The sequence below is a fragment of the Chinchilla lanigera genome, unplaced genomic scaffold (genome assembly GCF_000276665.1).
Source record: "Chinchilla lanigera isolate Chin_1 unplaced genomic scaffold, ChiLan1.0 scaffold00012, whole genome shotgun sequence".
NCBI classification, from domain to species: Eukaryota; Metazoa; Chordata; class Mammalia; order Rodentia; family Chinchillidae; genus Chinchilla; species Chinchilla lanigera.
The window spans coordinates 11,431,104-11,458,447 of record NW_004955413.1 but is presented as its reverse complement, the minus strand read 5'-3'; the positions used below and the strand labels follow the sequence as shown (position 1 = coordinate 11,458,447).

Genomic DNA, 27,344 nt, shown 5'->3' with positions numbered 1-27,344 from the left:
TAAGTTTGGGCAGCTTTTTTCTGTCTGTTCTCAGCAAAATGAGCAGGACCAAGCTTTTCTTCAACTTTTTTTTTTTTTTTTTTTCATTTAGTCCCTTAGAGCTGCCTTCTTTGCCAGGTACCAGGCTAAAGGGCCATGGCTATGCACAGTTTATGTCATGGTTGCATGATAATAAAATAGTAGGATGAGGATGGGGTGCCACTCTCATAAAGGGAGCCGGGTACCTCCTTTTCAGGAGCACCTTCGCTGGTGATCTTTTTAACAAAGAAAAATCCACCCATGTGATTTTAAAATCCAGCAGTAGAAATGCTCATCTGGTCTTCCTCTGTGCACCACGGGTCTCTCGGTCGCTCTGGCTTTAGTTGTTTGTGCATCTCTACATCATATGATTATGTCCTTCATTCCAGACCCTTTGATGTTGTATTTTATGTGTTGATAAATGAAGGCTTAGTGTACCTTCACCAACCCTCTCTTTCTTTCCAGCAATTTTATTTTTTGTCAGTGTATTTATCAGATGCCTTTGCCATTTTAATTAGGATTCTGGACTTCTAGTGTTCTAGCAACTGTATATAAAGCTTTTTCCTCCCCTGCCTTGTGAAATGAAGTGACGAGTGCCCCATCCTTTCTCCTACCCCCTTCCTACCTACCAACGCTCACATATTTGTCTATAATTTATACGGATTTTTAATATTTCTCTGGTAAACATAGTGTAGTCCTTTCTACTTTACCTATAAATTGATTTTGTTAATTGAAAACGAGTAAACACTTTCATCAATAGTGTGACTTTAAGGTCGCGCACGGTGGTGCACCCCTGTGATCCCTGCACTCAAGAGGCTGCAGCAGGAGGACCATTGTGAGTGTGAAGCCAGCCTGGTCTACAAAGTGAGCTCAAGGCCAGGCTGAACTGCATAGGGAGACCCTGTCTTAAAGACACACACACAAAAACAATATCGTGACCTAAGTATTATTTGTATAAGGCTAAATAGTATATGCCATAACCTTTCTTTCTATATGACACCAGTACCTCCCTTTTGTACTACACAAAAGAAAAAAGGCTCTCTCTCCTTTTTTAAAATAGTCAAGCCTCTAAATCAGTCTGCACGTCATCTGGTTTCGATTTTGGACTATGTCTTTCTTGAACATTTCCCTGCAGAGTTCCTGATTAGGTGTTAGGTCTCTCTGTCTCTGTCTCTGTCTGTCTCTGTTTCTCTCTGTCTCTTCCTCCCTCCTTGCTCTAAGAAGAAACATGTCTTCTTCACCATTTTTCTATTATTTTCCAGTTTCTTATAAGTTTTATCTATTGCTTGGAGTTAATTCCATTCCATTTTGAGCCCGCAGCTTTCTAGTCCAACAGAAATCCGCTTGGACCCCATGGGGTCTGAGTCCAGACTTTCCTGTACTTGATGGTGTTGGGCCTTTCGCTGTCTTCTCAAGCCGGGCGTGTGCCTTCGCATTCTTGAGCTCTGCTGCGGTGCTCCCTCGGTAGGGTCTGACAGTAAGCAGTTAGCTGGGGATGAGCTGGAGGTGGGATGCTGGCAGCTGTGCCCAAGGAAGGAATTCTGCAAAGAGAACAAGACAGCGGTGTAATCTCCTTAGTTTAAGGTCCCCAAATTTCCTGAGAAAAGTACATGAAGACCCCTTCAAGTTCCCCTCTTACCCAGTCTCACCACTGTAGGGCTCACACAGTCACACTTCGGGGGGCCCCAACTCCACGCAGACTTATGTTGTCTCTGTTGCCCCATGGGGCTCATTTGCATGCATTCACATTCCAGTTCCTCCCCATGGGCTTTGGCCACCATACCTGTTCCGGTGAAGATCAATAAGTTCAAATCCTACCCTTGCCCATGGAGGATAGAGACACAGCACTGATTAGAAGAAGCCTGACCACTCTTCAAGCTCTAGGAAAACCAAAGAAAAATCAAACTTCAGCCTCAAACAATTGCCCTCTCGAGGTGCTATCTGCCCCACCCCCGCCCCTTGAGCGTATGTTTTCATTACTAGCTGTTAACACCTCTGGCTCTGCCTGCCTGGATCTCTCCCGAGCATACTTCCCTGATTAATAATAGTTAACTTTCTGTATAGTGTACTGTGCTGTCATCCACAAAAGAGCTCCCTAAGAACAACTGCTTTCCGAGTCCCACTCTGTAGCCCTCCTGTCCGATCTTCTCAGGGAAGATTCAAGAGCTGAGATACCGGCACATCACAGATCCTCTCCCAGTCGGGGCTGACAAAAGTTCACTAACATCCATATTTTCCTGGTTTCCACTGCCTCTTCTCTGAGAGTTTCTCTTCTTACCCCAACTACTCAGCCAGTGTTCTAATGAGATTACAGTCGTTGACTACGCCCAGTAGCCTAGAGAACTTGGGCAGAGCCGACATGCAGCACCGTCATCTAACTTCTGCACTGACTTATGGTGCTTCCCGTGTGTGTTTTGTATTTTAAAGTAGTTGTCTCCTTCCTCCTCTGTGGAGTCTCTTAGGTACACTGGTTCCAATGACACCAGGTAGGCTTCCGCCACCAAAATCATTTGTGCGCTGGAAACCACTTTCTGTTCCTGCAATATTTGGTGGTTCCTGTTAGAAATAACAGACCCATAGGTGACAAGGAGAACTGAAATTAAACCACTTTCCTCAGGCGAATGCCAGACAACTTTCTTCAGAGTCTGGGGACTTGGGACAACTATTCCCCATGAGCATAAATAAAAGATAAATATTTTTCAAGAGGGGTCTCTTTTCCCCTTCCACAGATTATATATACAACTAAAATTTTTGCAGCCCCTTTGCCCTCCCCTCAAAGATCCTGCTAACGTGGTACCCACCCTTTCCTGCCACAGGCCCTCAAATCCTGATGATTGCTGTCTTCACGCTGGCGGGGGTGCTGGTGCTGCTCTTACTCATCGCCCTCCTGGTTTTGAGGTACCTCTGCTCCTTCCCACCTGGGCGCCTCCTTCAGAGAAGGGGGGAGGGCAAGGGGGAGGTCTGACTTCTGTCACTCACACATGCTCACAAAGACTCCTCTAGACGGACTCAAGATCCTGAAGGCATTCTGAATCAAAAACTAGATTGGGGCGGGGTATTACTGCGTGGGTCAATTAGAGCTTTGGAGTCATAGACTGCAGCTCAGATCCCAGTTGTGTAACTACCAGTTGTGTGGTCCTGAGCATGTTGCTTAGCAACATAAACAGGTTATTAGCTTCAGTTTCTTCCTCTGAGCTGCCATGAGGATTAGAAATGGGACATGTATAGATGACATGTAATAAGCACTATATAAATGAAAATAGTTATTTTCATTGTCTTACGGGTATACTGTATAAGATTTAGAAGTCATTGTACTACTTAATATTTAGATCAACAGAAGCTTTGGAAATCACCTATTGCAAATGTGTCTCAGCACAGGGAGAGAGGAATTCAAAATCATCCCTCCAGGTGGTAAATAGGACCAGAACTCGGGCTTTCTGACCATCAGCTCCATGATTTTTCTATTTGACTCGGGCTTTCCATATTAACTTGACCAGAAAGTGTCTACTAGGACATATTTGTTGAATATGACACCACCTCCCAACCTGTGTATGTTAAATACAGAATACAGCCAGGCGTGGCGGTGCATGCCTGGGAAGCTGAGGCAGGAAGATCACAAGTTTCAACTCAGCCCAGGCAACTTAATGACTTAGTGAGACCTCATCTCAAAGTAAAAATATTTTTTTAAAAGAGATGGAAATGTAGCTCAGTGCAAGGCCCCGGGTTCAATCCCTAATACCACACACATGCACAAAAAGATAAGCTAGGAGCTACATGTGACCATTTAGACAAGAGTAAGCAGAACCCAAAATTTGACTTGGAAACCAAGTCCACATGGACGTCATCTTAAGACAGGAGCAAATCACAAGACAGAAACGACAGGTATTTCCCATTGTGTCTAAGCATGAGAAGCAGAGATAGGGCTTTCCAACGGCTGGAGTCTCCACAGGGAGACCTGGCACATAGATGTCATTCGTGTAATTTTACAGTATAACAAGCCATGCAAGGAACAGTGGGTCCTCTAATTCAATGTGAATGACAGTTGGCTATGTTGAGTCCCAAGAGTCTCCTGGGCACAAAGATGGCAGCTTTCAGTGGCCTTATATCATCCTCCTTGCCTGCAGATCGTTGGGTCATAACTGGTCAGTCATGTGCTTCTTTGCATGCAGTTAACAGAGGAACTCTCTGAGTTAGGAGTAATCATTTCTGGTCAGGGAATATTAAGAAAGACATTATGAGTGACCTAGAGAAGGTAAGCTGGAGTTTACCAAGTGACTAAAAAGCAGAAGCAAACTCCAGGAGAGACAAATAATGCAATGGAAAAGAATATTGATTCCAGAACCAGACTCAAGCAAGTGTAGGAATTTGGAGCATGACAGAGATGACATTATAAGTCAGTTAGGAAAGGATGCTGGTACAGTAGCCTTTCTACATGTAAAAAATAAAATTAAAACTCTACCCTAAACAATATACAAAAATATAGTCCATTCCATGTAGAGTTTTACATGTTAAAGAACTACAGGTGAAAATCAAACCTCAAAATTTTGAAGAAATTAATAGGAAAGAGCTCTACTATGGCAAGTTTAAAAAGTACTCCTTAGTCAAGATAAAAAAAGTCATAGAAGACACAAAGAATTATGGTCATAATAAAATCAAAAATTTCCATACAGCAAAGTTAAAAGAGGCAAAAATTTAGAAGGTATTTGCAATACAAAAGGACAAATGATTTGTTTTTCAGTATATAGAAAGAACTCATGTAAAACTTTAAGAATAAATAAAAGAAAAATGAGCGGGCACGTTGGCACATGCCTGAAATCCCAGCACTCAAGAGGCAAAGGCAGGAGTTCAAGGCCAGTGTGGGCTGCATGGTGGGCTCAAGGCCAGCCTGAACTACATGGCAAGATCGTGTCTCAAAACACCAAAAAAGAAAAAAAAAAAAAAAATAGAAAGAAAGAAAAGCAGAAGAAAATGAGCAAAATTGTAAATAATTCTCTATTATTCTATAAGTTGCCAGCAATAGGAAACATTTCACACACATCAGAAAAGTTAAAAAATATTTAGTGGTAGCAAATGTTTTCAAGAATGTGGGAAACAGCACTTCTCAAGACAAATGCTACCATCCCTTTGGGAAGCAATTTGGTATCTTTGAACTTCACAGTGTGTCTCCCCTAGAATCCAAGAATCCTTTATCTGTATCATCTAAAGGAAAGGATTTTAAAAACTGGAGCATTTTGTACACTGGGATAAATATTACTTGTTATCTGTACTTTTGCATTTTCTCTAAACATTTTTTAAAAGCACAGATGCATAGGAATCTGGTGCATTCATTGGTGCTTTAAAAATTAACAATTTTTTTGCCTCTCAAGGTTATCCATTCAATATTTTTCCTCTATATTTTCCTTACTCCTTTCATGGCATCAGTTCAGATCCTTTATTTTAGTGAAAGACTGAGTGGAGGACCTAGAAAAGTGACATGAAAAGAAAAAAGAAAAAAGCCTGTCAGGAATCCTTATGGCCTAGTAGTGGCCAGCACTTATCAGTGTGAACCACACTCCCGAGCTAGCCTTCCTCACCACACATCTACCCGAGGGTACCGGGCTCCAAAATTTCTCTCGGCATTCAGCCTATGGACTGGTTCTATTCCTTTCACAGAAAATATAAAAAAGACAATGAACTTCGTCAGAAAAAATGGTCCCACATTCCTCCTGAAAATATCTTTCCTCTGGAGACCAACGAGACTAACCACGTTAGCCTGAAGGTAAGGCCACCCTTACCTGTTGATGACTGGTAATGACATAATTGATGACATAATTCTCCATGTATTTGACAAGACTTTGGCAGCATGGTAGGAAATATGCTGAGCTTCTTTAGAATCCAAGACTAAGATGTTTACTGCTTATCAGCTTCTTGTCTGTCTCTTGATTGTCCTAAATGCCAGCCAGTTATCCAATTAACACTTCAGGGGAGGCTGAAATATGGTGTGATACCCTTCTTTACATCTGACCTAGCAGAGAAAGGCACTTACTGGGAATTTGTCCAGGAAAGGATGTAGGAATGGTTAGAACCTGTGAAGTTCCCTAAACCTTAAATATTAATCTACTCAAACTAAAGAGCTATCTCTTAATGTTGCTTACTCCTGAAGAAAGAAGCCTCCACATTTTCCCTGCGCTAGTCAGCTTTCCTTTGCTGTGACAAAACACTTGACAAAAACAATTTAAGGGAGAAAATGTTTATGTGGCTCAGTCTCAGAGGGTCCAGTCCATGGAGCTCCATTGCTTTACATCTGTGGTGAGGCAGAAGGATGTGATGAAGTTCACCCCATGGCAACCATGAAACAGAGAGAAAGGGATAAAATCAGAGAGGAAGGAAGTGGGAACCAGTTGTAGTCTCCAAGGCCACGCCCCAATGACCCACTTCCTTCAACTAGACATCTCCTCCTGTCTCCATCTCCTGCCAGTAATGCCCTCAGTGTGCTCTCCTCAGTGGATCAATCCACTGAGGAAGTTAAGGCCCTCACGATCAGTCACTTCTTTAGTCCTCACCTCTGAACATTGCTATATTGAGGATCAAGCTCTTGACCCCAGTCTTTGGGGGAACCATTTGTATTTAAACCATAACCCTCCCTCATCTGGGAAATAAAATCAGTAACCAATATTATAAATCGCCTCTATTTACTGTAGTCAATACTGGACCTCACTGACTCATCTGCTCCTCACAAGGAAGGACTATAATAAGTGGAGCTTTATTATCATATCTGATGAGGAAACTAAAGGACAAAGAAACAGTGCAGGGTTGCAGTCAGATCACTACGAATGGTAATAGCTAACACTTACTGTTATGGTTTGTGTCTGGGTTTCCCCCCAGAGTCACATGCAGTCATGGGGCATGCTTTTAGAGTTTTGATTGATTGGGTGTGAGTGCTACACCTGCCCTGGGGCGGATAGTTTGCATATGCAAAGGAAAGAGGCTTGCCCTTCTTACCATTCCTTCCTTTGCACTTGTTGCTTTACTGTGTTTCACTGCCATGAAGGTTTGCCCTCTGCCATGTGCCGCTCTGCCTTGGAGCCAGCCAAGTATGGACTGAAACCTCCACAAACTGTGAGCTAAATAAACCTTTCCTTCCTTAATTTTGGGTGTCAGGTATTTTGTCTCAGCAGCCAGAGAAAAGTAACCAAGACACTTACTGAGCACTTATTAAGCATCATGTATATCAACTCACTTCATCTTGCCCTGAGGCCTTGGGATAACAAGGCTGGAATTCCAGAAATTTAGCTACAATTTCAACTGGGTCTAACTGTGAAGCCTAAGACCCCAACGCCTCCCATACATCATATAGTTGTCAGGGTTTTTATACCAAAGCATATTCGGAAGAGCTGGACCCTTCCACCTCCATGAGAGGGAACATGGGGATTCTAAGCAAAGGGCTAAGCAGATCGGGTAGTATGCTTTGAGATGCCCCCCACCCTACCCTGAATCAGCAAGGGCCTGGTTTATCTTTGGAGCCTATCAACCCCAGTCACACCTCCTCCTGTCTCCATCTCCTGCCAGTAATGCCCTCAGTGTGCTCTCCTCAGTGGATCAATCCACCGAGGAAGTTAAGGCCCTCACGATCAGTCACTTCTTTATTCCTCATGTTACCCTCTCATGGCTCAGATCCCTTCGCAGCTGTACGTGGACTAGCTCTTCCTTTCTCCAGAAGTGTTCCACGCTCCAAAGTGACTCTCCTGCTGCATCCTGAGCCTCACCTTAAACATTCTGTTCACAGAGACCAATCTCTTTCCAGCGAGTGTCAGGGTGTAATTGATCTTGCAGTAACTTGCAGTAATAGACCACAGACTATTTCATATTTAAAGAGAAAATTTGCTGGCCTAAGTAATTAATTGGAAATACGTAGTGTTAAAAGAAAAGTTTGCCTTATCTGAGCATGGTTTAATCAGTTGGATGCCTGTAATTGGCTGAAACCCAGCTACTTGCTCATATGTGTACATTAATGTAAATTCTGTATGTGTGTGTGTGTGTGTGTACATGTGTGATGCATATCCCAGTCATTTTCCTGGAGAAGAAAGAGTACAAAACACTCACAATTAAAAGGGGGAGAGATTTAGCTTGGTTCACGGTTTCAGTCCAGATTTAGCTTGGTTCACGGTTTCAGTCCAGAGCCAGTTGGCTCCAAGGCAGGAACAGTATGCTCAAGGAGCACAGCAGAGGAAAAGGTTCTCAAATCATGGCAGCCAGGAAGCAGAGAGAGAAGGAAAGAGGCAGGGGTAAGGATATACTTCCAGGTCATGACCCACTTCCAAGGGCCCACCTCTTTACAGCACATTTAGCTACTGAACTCACCAGTGAATGGACCCATGGAGGAGACTAGTGCTCGCATGATCCAATCAAATCCACACCCATGAGAACCTGCAGGGACACGTTATATCTAAACCAAAATAATATGTGGGGGTTTTTTGTTGGCAGTTTTTGGGTAGGTGAAGTAGGGATTGAACCAAGGGCCTTCACAATGAACTACATCCCCAACCCTTTCTTACTTTTCATTTACAGACAGGGTCTTGCTAAGTCACTAACTTGTCCAAGCTGCACTCAAATTTGCAGTCCTCCTGACTCAGCCTCCCAGAGTGCTGGGACTACCAGTGTGTGCTTCCACACCGGCTTCTTCTCTAGTTCAACACTAGGAAAAGGCAAGGAGATTTTCTGGAGTGAGTGCTCCTGTCTATTGGATTGATACAGGACACAGTGACAAAGGAAATTAAAATTGAGGCAACAGCATTAATTAATAGACAAAACACTTCAGTTAAGAAGAAAATGGGAAAGGGGCTTCATCTTAAGGAGCAGAACAGCTGAAGGGGACACTGGTCTGATGAAGAAGATAAGACTGGCCCGTTAACAAACGTATGGGACAGGCTTTCACGGCACCACTGGGGTGGGCCAGGCACTGCAGCGTTCCACTGGGTCTGAGTGTGGCATTTGTGAGGCTTCTGCCTCATGCATTAGGGGGTTCCTCTTAGTGTAAGCTCTGGATGAGCAGCTAAATTAGCACTTGGAGACACATGGAGCCCCCTCCTGTTACAGCACACCTGGTCCTTGTGATAACAGGGGATCTCCCCTACAATGTTAACAAGAAAGGATGCAGAAAGAAAGATGTCTGCACTGTAGTGGATAACAGGCCTGAGAGTCTGTGTCTCCTGGCCCATACAAGACCACTTTTGAAAAGCCAGTTCCAAACCATCCTTCAGTGGATTCTGGAGGCTTTCTTTAAATGGTAACTTAAGAATTTTATCCATTTAAGGAATTTATGTTTGCATCTATCTCATTTAGGGCTTAGCTGATGTTAACATGTATTAATGTACATTGTGCCAGGCAGGCATTCTACTTGGAATTTGATAGAATTTATTTTAGTCACATTTTAAGATGGGCTTGTAAATTTTAACACAAATTTTAATGAGAATCATATTGAAAGATACACTAGTTCCCCACCTTTACTCTGTCTTTAGATCAGGAGTCATTAACTGGCTGGTGAAGATGTGTGTGTGTGTGTGTGTGTGTGTGTGCGCGCGCGTGTGTGTGTGTGTTCAATATTTAACAGCTTTAAAAAAAGATTACCAACATGTAACTATATTGAAGTAGCATATGAAACTCCACATTACCACTTAATTTTGACAAATGAGATGATCTGGCAACTCCAGGCTGAACCCAGAGCTGCTGGCACCTATAACCCTAGACATTGCTGTCTCATTTGCATTGCTATTTGAGCTTTTAGGCGTGAATTTGCAACTCAAATGCATATCATCTTTCTCCAGCACCCATCTCGGAAGGCATCTGTCTGTAGCTGTAGGCAAGGATGCTCTGTAGGAGGGAAGTAGGGCGACAGGGAAGCAAAGACAACCCCTAGATGAAGTAGGGCCAGGAGAGGAAGGCAGGGAACCCCAGAATAAGCCTAGGAGTGATGGAGACCAGGAAAGAGGATGCTATTGGGGTGAGAAGTGAGTAGCCGGAAGGAAAAGAACAAGTCAATTGCAAGTGCTTCTGGGAGCTGCCCAGCATGCCAGGGAGCAGACAGCAGACACAGCCCCTCTGGAAGAGTCTCTCAGCCTTTGGCTGCCAGTGGATAGGACAGTGACGAAGCTCTGGAATAACTAGTGTTTTCTTGTGCCAGATTGATGATGACAAGAGACGAGATACAATCCAAAGGCTGCGACAGTGCAAATACGACAAAAAGGTGATTATAGTTTTCCCTTTTCTCTGGACTTTCAGCTGGGTGCATTCTGGGCCTCCTGACTGACTGGTCATTGCTCCAGCCCCTGAGATTGGCAGCACAATGGTGGTGGTGCCCAACTTGCCCCCAGGGGCAGTTCTCCAGGTTTTATAGGTTTGGTCAGGTCTCTAATTCAAGGAGTTTCTGCAAAACTCATAATTCCAGGGAAATGGAAGGACAAGCTGAATATTTTGTAGGGGTGGAATATAGGAAGGAAAAGACATATGAAAGAGATTGAGAGCACTCAGGGTGACCCTAGTATTATATTTTGAGTCCTTCTTGAGAACCTGATACGGGGGTTTTGTTCCTTCCTTTCTTTCTCCTTCCTTCTTTCCTTTCTTCCCTCTTTCCTTTCTTCTTTATATTTCCCCTGGTTATTCTACAAGAAACATTCAAAACCAGGCCTACCATATCCTAGGTGCTAGGCACTGGAGATATAAACATCAACAAAATACTGTCACTGCTCCAGAAAGCTTACAATCTAATGGAAACACAAGAACACCATTCTAATAGGCATATAAGTAATGACTGCAACAACAGCTCCTTAATTCAATTGATCTTTGCAGCGAGTGATTCTCAAAGATCTCAAGCACAGTGATGGCAATTTCAGTGAGAAACAGAAGATAGAATTGAACAAGGTATGTGTCTCTTCCTTCTAACTTTTGAGAACTAGCTTCAATTCATTTTCCCTAAACACTGACCTTTTCAGTGGAGGAAGGTTAGTTGTTATGAATGTTGATAGAGAAGCCCTCAGACTAAGAAATTGCTTCCTATGGCAGATTCTACCCCAAGATATTGGAATGAGGTTTGATGATGTAAAACATTTTGAAAATCTGCAAGTGTGTTTCAGTGTATGGCTCTCACGTCATTTGGCAGTAGTTAGTGTTTGCACCTAAGTGCTTTGCTGACAAAGGGAAAGGTGTTGAATACGACATAGTACAGTAAGAAATGGGTATTGACATTCAGTTTACTTAGTACAATATATCTTCCCAAAGATCTCAAACAGAACATGTTTTATTGGCATATTAATTTTTACTTTGATACCCTTTTCTGACCGACTTGTTTATTTACACTCACACATTCTCCTAGCTGCTTCAAAGTGACTATTACAACCTGACCAAGTTCTACGGCACAGTGAAGCTTGATACCAGGATCTTCGGAGTGATAGAGTACTGCGAGAGAGGGTCCCTCCGGGTAAGAAGCCACGGTCATTTCCAGTTTCCTAAGTGGTCAGTCATATTTTAAACATCAACAGATGTGTTAGTGAGATTTCCTTGCTGTGACAAAATACCTGAGGCTGACAGTTTAAAGTGAGGAAAAGAGCATATGCCTCATGATTCCAACCATGTTTGGCAGACTCCATTGTTTCTGGGCCTGTGGTAAAGCACAACACCATGGCAGAAGGGCACAGCAGAAGAAAGCTGCTCACCTCACGGCATCCAGGAAATAGAGAGGAAACAAGCACCAGAGAGGAAGGAGCTGAGAACCAGATGTGGTCCCCACGGTTGCATAGTCCACCTGATCAGCCTCCTATCAGCCCACTCAGCTGTGACCTCATTAGTGGGTTAATTCACTGACGAAGTTAGTGCCGCCATGATCCTGTCACTGTCCAAAGCCCCTCAGCTTGCCTTTGGGAGACATTTTAGATCCAAATTACAGTAGCAAACTCTAAAAACAATTATTCAGTGAAATAACATTATAGAGATTTCAGAGGACATGGTTGGGCCTATAAGCTTTTCAAATTAGAGCTCTTAGATTTTATCAGTCAGACCTCCATCTTTACAAACATACCAAAAATAGTCACAAAAGGAATGTAGAAAGGGGGTGGGCAGAGAACAGAAGGGTAAAAGCAAGTGATTCCTTTGAAATGCATTTTATTTTGTTTGAATACTTCCTTTTTGTATTAAAAGAACAATTGATGGTCATTATCATTGTACCAAAGATGCCTCAGAAGACTCGATCATAAGTCCTGACTCTTCTGCTGCTGTCTAAATTCCTGCTCCACTCTCCCTTAGGAGGGACAGAAGAGAACCCAGGGTTGCCAGATGGGGTCAGGTATTCTGAGCAGATCCAAAGCAAAATGATGAACTATGAGGGGGCTGAGTCAAGTTCATGGGAAGAACAGGGCATTGCTCTAGGAATATCAAATCATTGCCTTGATTAGAAGGTGAGTATATGCAAATACAAAGTCAAAACTCAAGCAGAAAGAGGACTTTAAAAGTGCCAGAAAAAGAAGGAATTCAGGACAGTAGCTTCAAAGAGCAATGACATATTTGTGACACTGTGAGGCGTGTCTGGGCATGTGCTGTTAGGGCTTTGGGCCTCAGGCCACCTTTAGATAGAGTGACTGTAAATCTTACCAGGATATTTTGACAGGGAAGGGGGTAAATATGTAGAGTAGCTGCTATAAATTGTGGTTGGTTATCCAAACAAATCAGAATGTGTGGTCACCTTGCCATTGGACTACTTTCAAATCCAGTACCTCTTCATAACCTCATGTCCTCATAACAAAGCCAGAACCCTGAGACTGGAGCCTACAGCAGCTCTAGTAGCTTCAAAAAGGTCCAGATTTTCATAGTTCAATAAAATGTAAAAATAAGCATTTGTTAGAACTAAGAAGTTAGACATTCTTAATTTTTAACATGCCTTAGTTTTCAGAAAACCAAAAACATAAGCTTTCCAAATATGTGCTATAAACTCAAATCCATCCTCAAAGAAAAAAATCATAACTCTAAATGCTTTTTTTAAAAAAAATTAAATAACCTAAGTATTCAAATTTTATAAGGATAACAATGGCCTAAGGGAAAGAAATTTTAAAATATTAATCATTACAAATCAAAATAGGGCAAAATTTTAGGAGGCACTTTTGAGTTACAAAAAAACACCCACTAAAACATGCAATCCTCTAATTATGATTTTAAAAACAAACATACCAATACATAAAAGTAGGCCAAAAAGTCAGTAAAAAGATGCTTTTGATATAGTGTCTATTAAATTATAATAACTTTTAAAAATGAAAATTTTTGTAACTATTAAAATATAAAGATTTCATCTTACTCCAGCAAGAATGGCTATCATCAAGACCCAAAGCATAATAAATGCTGGCAAGGTTATAGGGAAAAATAATCCTTCTATATTGTTGGTGGGAATGTGAACTAGAACAACCACTATGGAAACCATTGTGGAGAGTCAGAAAATTGAAAATACATATTCCTCAGAAAACTAATAAAAGAGATTCTATCTGACCCAGTTACATCTCTCCCATGTATCTTCCTGAAAGAGTTAAAGACAAATGTCTTGGTTACACTTCTCTCATAGCTGAGACAAAATACCTGACACCTTAAATTAAGGAAAGAAAGGTTTATTTAGCTCAGTTTGTGGAGGTTTCAGTCTGTCATCAGTTGGCTCCAAGGCAAGGCTGGCATGGTGAGGGGCAACAGGTTGTTCAAGGTGGCAGGAGACAGCAAAAACACAAGAGCCAAAGGGGTTCGGGGAACAAGCCTCTTTTCCTCCCTTATACTGTAGCTCATTATCCACCCACACCATCTCCCTGCCCTCATTTTCCAGAAGCTCAGGATGTTTACAAAATGAGGACCCTGGTTCCTTGCTGAGTCACTTAGTTAAGCTTATAAATTTCTCAAATTGACACAATGTATTATAATCCACCCACTGTCAAACTTGGCAATAAGACATGTTTCTTTAAACTGATCTCCAGATACAAAGATATGCTTATTCTTATCATTTCACAACTTGGACATTATAACACAGGTTTAACAATCCTCAAGATCCAGTATTAAGCCTATCAATATTATATTACATTAGAACCCCAAAGACTAGTGCACATTCCTTTATGCAAAAGTCATTTAGTCCATCTGCAAGTGTTGACAAAGTCTGAAGTTTCAGCTTTGCTGAAAAGTTCAAGTCCCAAGTCTCCTTTGAGATGTAAGGCAAACTCTTAGTTGCAAACCTCTGTAAATGAAAAGTTGAACATTTCCAAGATTTAACGCACAAAACAAATATTTTCACTTTAAAAGTTACAAACAGGGGAATACAAAGGGTTGGGACCAAAGCAAGTCCAAAATCCAGCAAGGCAAACATTAAGTCCTGTAGTTCCATGCCAAGCATCTGAAGCAATTTGTGGCAAATTGTGAGCTCCAAAAGAATTGGGGCCACCCCTATGGCACTTCTGGTTGTTACAGCTCCCATGGCTTCTCTCTTGGGCAAGCTTTGCTCCCCCCTTGCAGCTTTCCTTAGATGATCCACATTCCTGTCTTTTCCAAACTTCTGGGGTCTTTACCACACCTTTGGTGTCACACTCACAGCTTTACACACTGCCCTTTCAGGGGCACACTGCCTGGCCTCCCAGGCCTTCTGAAATCAAGGTGGTAACCTTTTCAACCCATAACTCTTGCATTCTGCATGAACCTAAAACCACCATTACATGGGTGATGCCAATGTCTGCTGTCAGATGGAGCAGAAGCCAGGATTTCCTCTCTCTTGGCTGTAGGAGTTAAGTGCCTGGATTGTGGGGCACTCTGAGTCCAATTCTGAGCAACAAATTTTCTATGCTGCCACCATTCTGGAACATAGTGTGGCTGCTGCTGTTCTGGAACATGGTGCTTTGTGGCCTTTTCCTCAAAACAAAGTCTTTCCCTTTTGCAGTTTTGAGGCTGCAAAGGGTGGAGACTTGCTGCTTCTTGTGATGCCCTCAGGTCACCTTTTATATCCTCCTGTTTCTTCTCAACAGTGGAGACCTCCTTAACTCTATCTTTGTAGTCCACAGCTTTACTGGAGCTTCCTTTCTGGCCAAATTCACATTTTAAATCATCCTGCTGGGCTCTTTGCTCTTGATTCTCAACATAGGTGTTTCTAAAATTCCCCAATAGCCATAGCACTGCCTCAACATTCGACTGCCTTGAGATTTCTTCTGCCAGATTCATTAGTCCACTACCTTTAATCTCAGTCTCAGGCAAGTCTCTAAACAGAAGCAAAATCCAGACAAACTTTCTGCCAAGCCATAAGACACAGCCAATGCAGTCCTTCTCAGCAGAAACCTTCTGAACCTGGTCTTTACCAGCAGGATTTCTATCAGCCTTCTGGTCTTCTGAGCTCTGACCAGAATCTCCCATGTAGAATAGCTGAAGGCATTGAAATTCTAGTTTTTCAGGTGACATCTCCAAATCTTTCCAAACACTTCCCATAAGCCATTCCCAAAGGCTCTTGTACCACATGGTCAGATATGGTCACAGCAACAACCCCACTTTTCTGGTACCAAATTCTAAAAGTTACTTTTCTTTCATTGCTGAGACAAAATACTCAACACCCTAAATTAAGGAAGGACAGTTTTAGTTATCTCACAGTGTGTGGAGATTTCAGTCCATAATCAGCTGGCTCCAAGGCAAAGTGGCATGATGAGGGGCAACAGCTCAAGGTGGCAGAAGATAGTAAGAGCAGCAAGAGCCAAAAGGGAGCGGGGGAACAAGTCTCTTTTCCTCCCTTATTTTGTATGCTGGTTATCCACCCACACCATCTCCATGCCCTCCTTTCCACAAGCTCAGGATGTCTACAAAGTGAGGACATTGGCCCCCTGCTGAGTCACTTGGTTAAGCTTCTAAACTTCTCAAGTTGACACAATGTATCAACCATTATAACAGACATTACGGTGATATATGCATATCCATGTTTACAATAGCACAACTCATAATAACTAAATCTAGGAAGTAGCCTATAAGCCAACCAATAGATGAATGGATAAAGAAAATGTGGTATATGTACACAATGGAGTATTACTCAGCCATAAAGGAGGATAGATTTGAGTCCTTTATAGAAAAATGGACACATGTTGAGGTCACAGTCCTAAGTAAAACAAATCAGACACAGAAAGCCAAATACCATTTGGTTTCTACTGTATGCAAAACCCAATATATGAAATAATTTAGGAACAAAATAAAAGATAGATGATAGAAAACAGGGAGGGATGACTTTGCCATGATGGGAAGAAGATCTGGAGATGGAGGGAATTAGGAGGATGGAGAGAGAAAAGGAAGTAAGGATGATTAAGATGTGGATTTGATATGTACATGTACTGACTGACCAAGTCAAATATAATTGTTATATATTGTAAACATATACTAAAAATTCTAAATAAATAAAAGGTAAAAGTTAAGCAAAAATACAACATCAAAAACAAAAAAATTCGAAGGAATATAATCAAGATCTGACTCAAGGGGCTGGAGATTTAGCTCAGCGGCAAAGTGCCTGCCTGGCAAGCACAAGGTCATGAGTTCGATTCCTGGTACTGGAAAAAAGCCAAAAAACCCAAAACAAACAAATAAATAAAAAGATCTGACTCAAAAAGTAAAAATTTAATTAGCCCCATAAACCAGTTCCACTCATGCTTCTGACACCAGATATGCGGGAAGTTTCCACACTTCCAACCAGTATGGCTACTCTCTGGACAGCAGCTAGGCGTTCATTTCAGCTCTGACCACCTGGAGTTAGCATCAGATCCACAGGGGAAATCTTAGTACGACAAAGCTATTCCATCTCAGACACTGATTGTAAAGCTAAGGGCCCTAGACTTTGACCAATCAGCGACAAATCAGGAGTTCCTATGACTCCCTGATAAAATGCTAAAATGAAAAAAAAAAAATGCTAGAATGACTCAAACAACTCAGGGAAAACAGTTTAGTCACTATCACTGCTTTCTTAGAAAGGACACAGAGGAAGAGCCAGATGAAGTTATGTAGTACAAGGTCCTAAAGGTCCTGACAACAGGAGCTCCTTGCTCCCAGAACAGGGCTGTGTATTCTCCCAGCATCTGGATGGGCTCCTGGACTTGGAAGCTCTCAACTCCCTTCTTCTAGTGGGCTGTGGAGGTTCCAGTGCCTGGGAGTGGTTGATCAGATCATTGGCCATGTGATGAACTCTGTTTCCAGCCATTCCCTCCCTGGATGTGGAGAAGGATGTGGAGAACTTTATAAATAAAGTTATTTGCCCATGTACATAAAGCTGCTCTCCTCTAATGATGCTACCACTCCCTGTTCTTAAGCTAGGATGAGCCCCAACAACCAGCTCCTTCACGTAATTTAGATGTGTTTAAAAGTTACCAAGAGTAGCAATCATGAATAACTGTTATGGTTTGTGTATGGATGTCCCCCCCAAATCCTCATGCAGTCATGGGGTGGGCTTCTAGAGTTTATGATTGATCCATGGTCCAATGCTGGGATTATGGGTGTGAGTACTACACCTGCTCTGGGGCGTAGTTTGCATACAAGGTAAGGGAGGGAAAGAGGCTGCTTGCTGCCCCTCCTCCCTTTTGCTCTTGTTGCTTTTGCTTTTTTCTGCCACTGTGAACTGTTGCCTTCTGCCATGTGCCACTCTGCCCTGGAGCCAGCCAAGCACAGACTGAAACCTCCACAAACTATAAGCTAAATAAACCTTTCCTTCCTTAATTTTGGGTGTCAGGTATTTTGTCTCAGCAGTGAGAGAAAAGTAACCAAGACAATAGCAAAAGCACTCTCTTCACACCTATCAGAAAATTACAAAGGTTTTAGGAGCTCATTGCCAGGGATGTTAAAACCAAACATATTTCATATTATTTCCCAATATCACACCTATCACAATAGAAGAAATTATCATTTCCATCCAGAGGATATCAGATTCGGTTTACTTCTTCTAAACTTCAGTGAGTAATTCTCATTGTCTTTATAAATACTGTTTTACAGTTAATAACATAAACATTCTCCAAATTCATTTAACATTTTACAAGGCTAGCGTAAGATTGATATTATAATCTGACTAAAGACTAATTATGCATGGAAAAACACAAAGCTCTAGTTATGCTGAGCCAGTTGTATACAAAAAGCATGACATAAGCAATCAGATACGTTTAGTTCTAATAGTGGTGAAGATATTTCTATAATGCACCTTATCAAAATGTTGTAGGAGCAAAACCATGTGATCATTATTTAATGGATGCTGAAAATGATCATTCTGACACTGAGAAACATCAGCATCTGGTCATTTCAATGCTGATAAACAAAATGAATGTACATTTCTGATAATAACTACTGCACATCTTTCAAAATTAGAAATATTTCCCACATGAGGCTTAGAGCACACTCTGAGTAACTTAATGATACAGAAATTTTAGAATACCAATTAACAGAGCCTTGTCTAAGAGTTTCAAGGTGGTCTTTTAATCCCTAAAACTCAATTTTCTGGCAACATTTAGAACCATACTCATAGTGTTTTTGACTGTCTTCCCTAAGGCAGGAATCTGCAATGAGCAGAGTGGTGCCAGGCATTTTCTGGAATAGCCACAGAATGAAAAGCAGCAAACTATGGCAGCTTTTCCAGGAAGCCACACCTTGGTTTTAGCAATCTTCATTCAAAGGCTGCTCCAAAGCAAATTCCCCAGGGCCTTCCCTGTGAATACCCTTTAGACATCAACCCAGGGCAAGTTCCATCACAACCTACTTTTGTAGGTTGTGACCATGAATCAGTCATAAGCTCTAGCAGCCCAACCCATGACTGCATGAGACTTTAGGGGGACATCGAGACACAAATGAGAAAGTCTGTCTATGGACAAATTTAAGACGGCACACTTCCTGATACAGTCAGCTTTCCATATAGATGGGTTCCCCACCCATGAGTTCAATCAAATGTGAATGGAAAATGTTCAGGAAGAAAGTTGTGTCTGTACTGACCATGTATAAGATAATGGCATTTCCTTCCCATTATTCTTTAAACAACATGGTGGGGCAACTATTCACATAGCATTTATATTGTATTAGGTACTGTAAGTCACCTAAGGGTGATATAAAGTATACTGGAGGATTACATGGGCCATGTGTAAATACTAAGCCATTGTACATTTGGGTTGTGAGGATCTGCATGTTTTGGTATCCCTGATGTCATGGAATCAGGACCCTCCGGATACTGAGGGACAACAGTATACAATGACTTTGACTAACCTTGTTTGAGAACTATCGATTGATTCATGCAACAAATGTTCATTAAACATCAATTATACACTGTTACAAAGATAGCAGTGAACAAAATTATCACAGAGTTTACATTTTTTTCAAAGAAAGAAAAGACAACAAATAAACAAAAATATAAAATATGCCAGATGCTATGAAGGGAAGACAATGACCTGAAGTTGCTGTTTAAAATAGGATCACCCAGTGGGGCATGGCGGCACATGTCTGTAATCCCAGCACTTGGAAGGCTGAAGCAGGAGGATTGCCATGAATATGAGGCCAGCCTGGGCTATCTAGTGAGTTCAAGGCCAGCCTGGACTACATAGCAAGACCTGTCTCAAAACAAAAGAAAACAAAACAAAAAACCCAAAGCTGGGCATGATGGCACACGCCTGTAATCCCAGCACTCAGGAGGTTGAGGAAGGAGGATTGCCATGAGTTCAAGGCCAGCCAGGGGTGCATAGTGAGAACTTGCCCCCCTAAAAAAAGATATGACCATCAAGGCAGACCTTTTGATAAGGGAGCACAGAGCAGAACCTGTATGAAATGGGCTGTAAAACTAGCTCAGAAAAGAGGCTATAGGGATGAATACTCATCACGTGTTCCCAAGAAGGAAAAAGTGATCAAGTGGTGATATATCAGAGAACCCTTCAGTTTAGCTTCAGAAATCTTCTGAGGTGCCTCCCTAAAAAATGACTGTTAGTAAAGAGTAAAAGAATAAAATAATATTTCCTTAAAGTAGCAAAGATGATCTGTCATAAAGACTGACCCCCTCCTTACTAATCAAGAATTCCACATCCCCACCTTCCACACTACTGTTAGTTAACATTCTAACCCAACCTCTCAGGCATAAAACAGAAATAAAGTCTACAACAACCAAAAGCAATTAAGTTTTTATTTAAGGATTGTATGATTATCTATTTCAAATGAAAAAAGTTACAAAAGTGTAGCATGATGACTACATACAAAATAAGTAGAAAAAATTTATAAATCATATATACAAGCAGAATTAGAAAACACAACTCAAAAAATCCCCTTTTGCAATTTTTATTTTTTTCAGTACATGACAATTACATGCCTCATGGGGAGTTCACATATGTGTATAACACGTCTTAATTCTTTTGTCATCTCCTTTCCCTCACCTTTCTCCGTCCCTCATCTCTCAGTCCCGTCCCCATTTGCAAAAGATCTATCTCCCTGTATCCTATTATCTGTCTTTTATTTTGCTCTTTATTTATACTTTGCGTTTCTCATTGAGAGAAGCTTGAGTGTCTGATTTATTCTACTCAATAGCATGACCTTAGGTGTGTCCATTTTCTGAGAAATCACTCAACTATACCCCTCTTTATGGCAGAGTAGTGAAATGCTGTTAACATGAAATACAAAAAGCCATAAAAGAGCACTTAGCTAGACATGGTGGCACATGCCTATAATACCGGCTACTTGGGAGACTGAGTCAGGAGCTTCTCAAGTTCAAGACCAGCCTGTGCAACTTAGCAAGACTCTGTCTCAAAAAATAAACAGGGCTAGAGACACAACTCAGTGTAAAGGCCCTGGGTTCAATCCCCAGTACTGGGAGGGTATTATAAAAATTCCCTAAGATATCAAATAAATCTTAACAGAGCTTAAAGTTAAATTCTCAGATAGAAATCAATGGTGTATGGGAATAAGATGAGCATCTCTAATCTGAAAATTTCATATGCTCCAAAACCTGAAACTTTTTGAACACCACCACGATACCCCCAGGTGGGAAATCACACAATTGATCTCATTTAACAGATTGCGGTGAAATTGCACTTGCATTAAACATAATGTATAAAATTTTCCTTTCAACTAAGACTTGGGTCCCGTCTCCAAGATATCTCATCATGTATATGCAAATATTCCACAGCCTGGAAAACATCTGAACTATCAAAAGCTTCTGGGCCCAAGTATTTCAGATAAGAGGTACTGCCTTTGTACTAGCTCAGAGCTGATAGTTAAGTGTTCAGGAATTTGCAGTTAGTTTTAAGCTCCTGGTGTCTTGAGATCACCTAGAGTGGGAACATTACACCGTGGGAATCAGAGTGTACTAGGTCTGGGCTGTTTTTCAGAAAGCCAGTTTATAAACACACCAATACGTGATGGTATTGGTATAAGTAGGACCAGGAAGCTATCATTTGTTCCTGATCCTCAAGCCTCAAGATTAAATCATTATTTGGTTCATAACAGTCTCTCCGCAAAATCCTCCCTCACCACAACTCACCTTGTTCCTCTTTTTCTCCTACTCAGGAAGTGTTAAATGACACAATTTCCTACCCTGATGGCACATTCATGGATTGGGAGTTTAAGATCTCTGTCTTGTATGACATTGCTAAGGTAAGAGAGAGACCTATGAATACAAAATAATCCTTTATGAAAATTAAATTAGATCCAGCAAGTAATTCAACCTCACTGTACATTGGTTTCTTCATCTGATAAACTATAATAATAGTAGCTCTATCACACGTGAGGATTTTCATAAAAAAAAATTATACAGGTGGCTTACTTACAAGACCTGGTACAAGTCAATGTTCAATGTAGTTGCAGTGTTCAATGTAAAATTGGTTATATTATTATATTCTTTGTTTTCTGGGTGTGGGGCACACACTTTCATAGATTTACCAAACATCAAATAATCTAAAACTTCCAAGAAGATAATTGAATCTTCAACTTTATAAAGGAAAATATGAGGAGGGCTGGGGATTTAGCTCAGCGGCTAAAAGCGCCTGCCTGGCAAGCACAAGGTCGTGAGTTCGGTTCCCGGTACCGGAGAAAAACAAACAAACAAACAAACAAAAAAAAACAAAAACGTATAAAAGCCTCATGGTTATTTTTCTGGGGCTGGGGATTTAGCTCAGCGGCAAAAGCGCCTGCCTGGCAAGCGCAAGGTCGTGAGTTCGGTTCCCGGTACCGGAGAAAAACCAAAAAAAAAAAAAAAAAAAAATGAGGAAAGGGCAACCATCTTGCACAAGGCAATAATAAATTTGGACACGATTATGCCCACACACGGTACGAAAAAGGAAGCAGGAACCAGTAATAAAAGCCCCTTTCAAGAAATAAGATGAACTAGTCTCGAGAGGGAGCTGTTTTATACAGTCTTAAATCTGTTCAAACAAATATTATTGTAACCTATATGCCTCACACTTTGCCCTTTTGTGATTCAGGTTAAACTCTGTTCAGGTTGTGATAACTCTCGCCACTAGAGGGCAGCACACCAGCCAAAAACAACGTCCTCTTAAAGCTGAAGTAGTGAAAAGCTTCTCTTTCAAAATAGCATGAAACCCGTTCAATTTTAGGAAATAATCTAGCCAAGAACTCTCTTCAGAAAGGCAATGACTTATTACTCTTACATTAAAATGAACCAGCAGAGGACCAGAGATATATGCAGGGTCACAGAGCAAATACTCTGTAAGAAGAAACTTAAACAAAAAACCCTATGCCTTACACAATATACAACTACTTAACCAGAGCTTTTAGACAGTTGACTTTTTGCAGTGCTATCTAAATATGCTTCACATATATAAGCAAATGCTATGGCTCTAGCAATATTTTTAAAGTAAAAATAACGGCACTGAATTTAAAATTGCATCATGTGACCATATATCATATTGATATATGCCGAAATAGCTTCAAAATGACATTTATTTAAAACAATCAAGCAAGCTGGGCCTGGTGGCACACACCTGTAATCCCAGCACTCGGGAGGCTGAGGTAGAAGGATCGTTGCGAGTTTGAGGCCAGCCTGGGCTACAAAGTAAGCTCAAGGCCAGCTGGAACTGCATAGCGAGACCCTGTTTCAATAAATAAATAAATAAATAAATAATCAAGCAGCTAAAGTGTTTCCCATCTCTTTGTTTTCCTGTCATCTGAAAAATTTCAGGGGATGTCATATCTGCACTCCAGTAAGATAGAAGTCCATGGTCGTCTGAAATCCACCAACTGCGTCGTAGACAGCAGAATGGTAGTGAAGATCACGGACTTCGGCTGCAATTCCATTTTGCCTCCAAGAAAAGGTCTGTAATGGATAGACTTTTTATTACTTTCCCACTTGTTTTGATTTTTTGTTTCATAAATTGTTCTCAAGCCCATATAGCAAGCTCATAAAGTGATGACACAGACCAGAAAACAACTACTTGAAGCCCCTGAGGCAAAGTTCTAGTTCATTCTACTGCAAGGACCACTTGTCTATAGAGCGCATCTTCAGTTAAACACATGTTCACACTTCGATTCCATGGTATGCCAGAAAGAATGGCTACCATCAGTAACTCAGGAAACAAATGCTGGCAAGGTTTTTGGGGAAAGGAATCCTTCTACATTGCTGGTGGGAATGTAAACTAGTACAACTGCTATGGAGATTCCTCCAAAACTAAAATTAGAAATTTCATTTCACCCAGCTATTCCTCTTCTAAGTATCTTCCCAAAAGAGTTAAGTCATCATATGACAGTGATTCATCTATATCCATGTTTATAGCAGCACAACTCGTAATAGCTAAACTCTGGAAGTGGCCTGTAGGCCCATCCACAGATGGATAAAGAAAATGCTGTATTATATACATACAACGGAGTAGGGCTCATCCTTTAAGAAGGATGAATTTGAGTTATTCATGGAAAAATGGTTACACGTTGAGATCATAATGCTAAGTGAAATAAAGCAGACACATTAGGTATCATAAGGTTTGTCTTATACTTTGCAAAGAATTAATAATTCAAAGGGCAAAATAAAAGATAAATGATAGGAAACAGGAAAACAGACTTCATGGAGATGGCAAGGGGGCCTGAAAATGGAGGGGGAGACAGGAGAATGAGGAAGGCAAAGGAAAACAAAAAGGATCAAGGTGCAATAAGTATATACAGCAATTCACCAAGATGGGTGTAACTAGTATGTAGCATACACATATGTTAATTTAAAAGAAAAAATAAATGAAAAAAAACCCTCAATGTCAACTAAGGACCATTTCCCCAGTGCTCTATTGTGCATCCTTTGTACCAGTGAGGAAATATGAAGAACTATTGGCTTGTGGAGACAAAATAGGGTGCAAAGGTACAGATCAGGGCTGAGGGAGACCTTGGAAATCACCCAGCTTAATGTGTTTCCTTCGTAGAATTGAGACTGGAAAAAGCTAAGAGTTTTATCCAAGAAGCTAGAACATAAAGCATGGCCTATTCCAGACAGCATTCACTCACCTCTGGTCAGAAGACACAAAAAAACTCTTCTCTGTAAACTTATTTATCCCTTTCAAGATTCTGGTGAGGGTTAAGAAGGGCGATGTTGTATGAAGTAATGTGATTTATAAGTAAAGGGGGTTTTCAGGCTGAATGTTTAGCCTTTCTTTACTGTAAATCATGCTTTAATAGCCTCAGAAATCCCTGCTGTCCTGAAATAGCACTAGATCCTAAAACTATACTCTAATCCCACTTACAATCTTTAGTTTTTTCTGATAAAAGAAAAATTACAACTCCACCTCTACTTCCAGTCAAGTATAAGATGATAGGAGACTCAATCCAATAAATTCTTGTTGAAGACCTACTGTGTGCCAAGTTGGACTCACTATGTAACAAACAGGCCCCTTCCTCAGATGACTCTGCATGACACAGTCAGAGGGACTGCAGGTCAACACCTGCCCTCCTGAGTATCACTGAGTTGTACCATCTGTGATGTCGTATACCCAAGGTTTTGGCATAAGTAGACCTAATAACCTTTTCAACAATTGTAGATCTTTGGGGTCAATGGTACATAGATCTCAAATCACAAATACTCACAAGACAGAAATTGAAAAAGGCAACCTCTGGATGGAGAACCACATCCAAAATGCTTCCTCATGCATGTATCACTGTGCCTCACAACGTGAAGTCTATAGAGTGTTCACCAAAACCGCTGACAATAGAAACATTAAAATGCTTACAAGAGGTGAGGTGATCCCAAGGATGCTGAAGGAAAATGAATTCCGTGCCACTGTCACTGCTAAAGAAGATATGTAATGGGAACGCAAAATACAAGTGTTGGTAGGAACTAAGCACAGGACACGGGCATGTCACTTGTGGGAAGCAGACAAGATGTAAAGCCTCAGAGTGGCAAGGACATAGTAAAATGTGAGTAAAGTACATGCATTATATCTTCTAAAAATACAGTGAAAACCTAAGAAAATACTGCTGGAAACATTGGCCTCTACTGACAGTACATTATGATGGAAATATCATTGAAAGCCTATTGTTCAGATGTGCTGTATTTATCTTCTTCTAGTAACCCTTTACTTGAGATGCATATAAGTAGCCAGGTGTGACGGCATGGCCCTTAATCCCTGTTCTCCGGCAGGCTAACGCAGGAGATGGCAGGTTTGAGCCCAGCCTAGACAACTGAGCAACTTACCAGGATCTTGTCTCAGGCAATCCATCTCAAAATAAAATAAAAAGGGGTAGGGATATAGCTTGATGTAAAGGCCCTGAGTTCCATCCCTAGTACTGTAAATAAAACAGGTATATAAGTAATAAATTATAATTATTTAAATAATAAAATACATATTTCAAATACATTTTAATATGTATGTTTACACTTACTTATTCATGAAAGCTTTCATAGGTTTATTCTATATGTCCCATCAGCTATTAAATTCCTTAGTATCTTATAATCCGCATTCCACATATATTTACTGAACACTTACTATATACCAAACCCTCTTCTGGGCAGACCTTGAGGGGGTTTTCAGGGCTGCCGTCTTGCCATATGACCTCAGTCAAATTCTGCAATTTCTTAGCTTCAAAGGTAAGTATGTATTCTACCTCCTATCTCTAGAATTAGTATCAATTCCTCAAAAGTTGGGGATCATTTTAACCCAAGGTCACCAGCATTCAGGGCAGATAGTACAAACTTAGGAAAAAGCAGGCCAGAGGCCCGCAGACCACTCACTCCCTTGGTTTCGCCACCTCGATGTCCAAATGCACAGACCTGTGGACAGCCCCTGAGCACCTGCGCCAGGCCAACATTTCTCAGAAAGGAGATGTGTACAGCTTCGGGATTGTCGCCCAGGAGATCATCCTGAGGAGGGAAACCTTCTACACCTTGAGCTGCCGGGACCAGAAGGGTAAGTAGGTACCCCTCATCTGCCCCAGCTGGGAACTGGCCAAGCTGCCTTCACCAAGCCCCTGGTTTCCTGGTCATCACACTGTTGCAGAAAAACCAATATCAAACCAAATGGAAGACTCTTTGCACTTTTATTATGCTAGTGGGCTGGTGGGAATCAGTTCCAAATCACTAGACCATGAATCAGCTTAGAGTTCATTTTAAATACAGATTGCAAGCAGGAAGTACAAGGCTGATGGAAGGTTATTACATGATTGGCTACATGCATTGAGTCATATATTGTCAAGAAAATAGATTTGCTTAAAAGGAATTGTTTATCATAAGGTAGGGACATTCTGGGAAGGAGGGGAGGGGTGTGAGCAGAGCAAATAGAATTAAATGGATCCTTGACTGGGTCGGTCTGACCCAGACATGAAGTCCTTGAAGCAAGTTGGAAACAAAATACATTTTTCTAAGGAAAACACAAGCTGGACACTGTCAAGTTGGCCCAGCACGTTATCAAAGAGAGGCAGCAAGGCTGACTGAATTTAACAGGCTAGCTGTGTGACAAGCAGCAGGAACATAGTCATAGGCCATTAACTGATATTTAACCTTTGCTATAAAATATCTATGTCTTTGCTATTCTATGATTTTGTCCTTACAGTGTCTCAGGGCCCTCACCCTCAAACGCAACAAGTTCTCATCTGCACTACAATTTCACAAGGGCATTGGGAAGATTAAGCGTTAGGGTTCTCTGAACAGCACAAGGCAATGTACACTGCCAGACAGTACTGTTTATCAGTGGCTTTTTCTTCCTGATTCCAAGAAGAGAATATGTTTGCTGAATACTTCAAGTAGGTCACTGTAGCAAGACAACGCATGTATTTTTGGCTTTTATGTAAAGAATTACAGTTTTTTTTTTAAATCACATCTTTTCAGAGGAAAATGCATTGTTCCATTCATCCAGTCTTTGTTTATTGAACATTTATTATGTGCCAGCTTT

General features: G+C 41.2%; 1 protein-coding gene and 2 long non-coding RNA genes across 5 annotated transcripts in view; 1 reads left to right on the top strand and 2 right to left on the bottom strand.

The window, feature by feature from the left end:
- Positions 1–27,344, top strand: part of Gucy2c (guanylate cyclase 2C) — a 78,616-nt gene that overhangs the window by 30,754 nt on the left and 20,518 nt on the right. For both annotated transcript variants that reach the window (XM_005378994.2, XM_005378996.2), the window contains 8 exons: positions 2,835–2,916; positions 5,671–5,776; positions 10,178–10,240; positions 10,843–10,914; positions 11,366–11,470; positions 21,535–21,621; positions 23,165–23,297; positions 26,226–26,363. In XM_005378994.2, coding sequence (XP_005379051.1) covers positions 2,835–2,916; positions 5,671–5,776; positions 10,178–10,240; positions 10,843–10,914; positions 11,366–11,470; positions 21,535–21,621; positions 23,165–23,297; positions 26,226–26,363 — 786 coding nt within the window. The remainder of the gene's footprint in view (positions 1–2,834; positions 2,917–5,670; positions 5,777–10,177; positions 10,241–10,842; positions 10,915–11,365; positions 11,471–21,534; positions 21,622–23,164; positions 23,298–26,225; positions 26,364–27,344) is intronic.
- On the bottom strand, positions 874–26,259 carry LOC102025894. 2 transcript variants are annotated; one of them, XR_001232975.1, is made up of 4 exons: positions 26,189–26,259; positions 2,820–2,947; positions 1,658–2,574; positions 874–1,559 (listed from the first exon to the last, which is right to left on the bottom strand). It is a non-coding gene; the product is annotated as an uncharacterized LOC102025894 (long non-coding RNA). The 2 variants fall into 2 exon arrangements; XR_001232974.1 differs by having other exon boundaries at positions 1,658–2,947.
- LOC106147937 lies at positions 5,577–8,575 on the bottom strand. The gene is made up of 3 exons (XR_001232976.1): positions 8,101–8,575; positions 5,793–6,301; positions 5,577–5,661 (listed from the first exon to the last, which is right to left on the bottom strand). It is a non-coding gene; the product is annotated as an uncharacterized LOC106147937 (long non-coding RNA).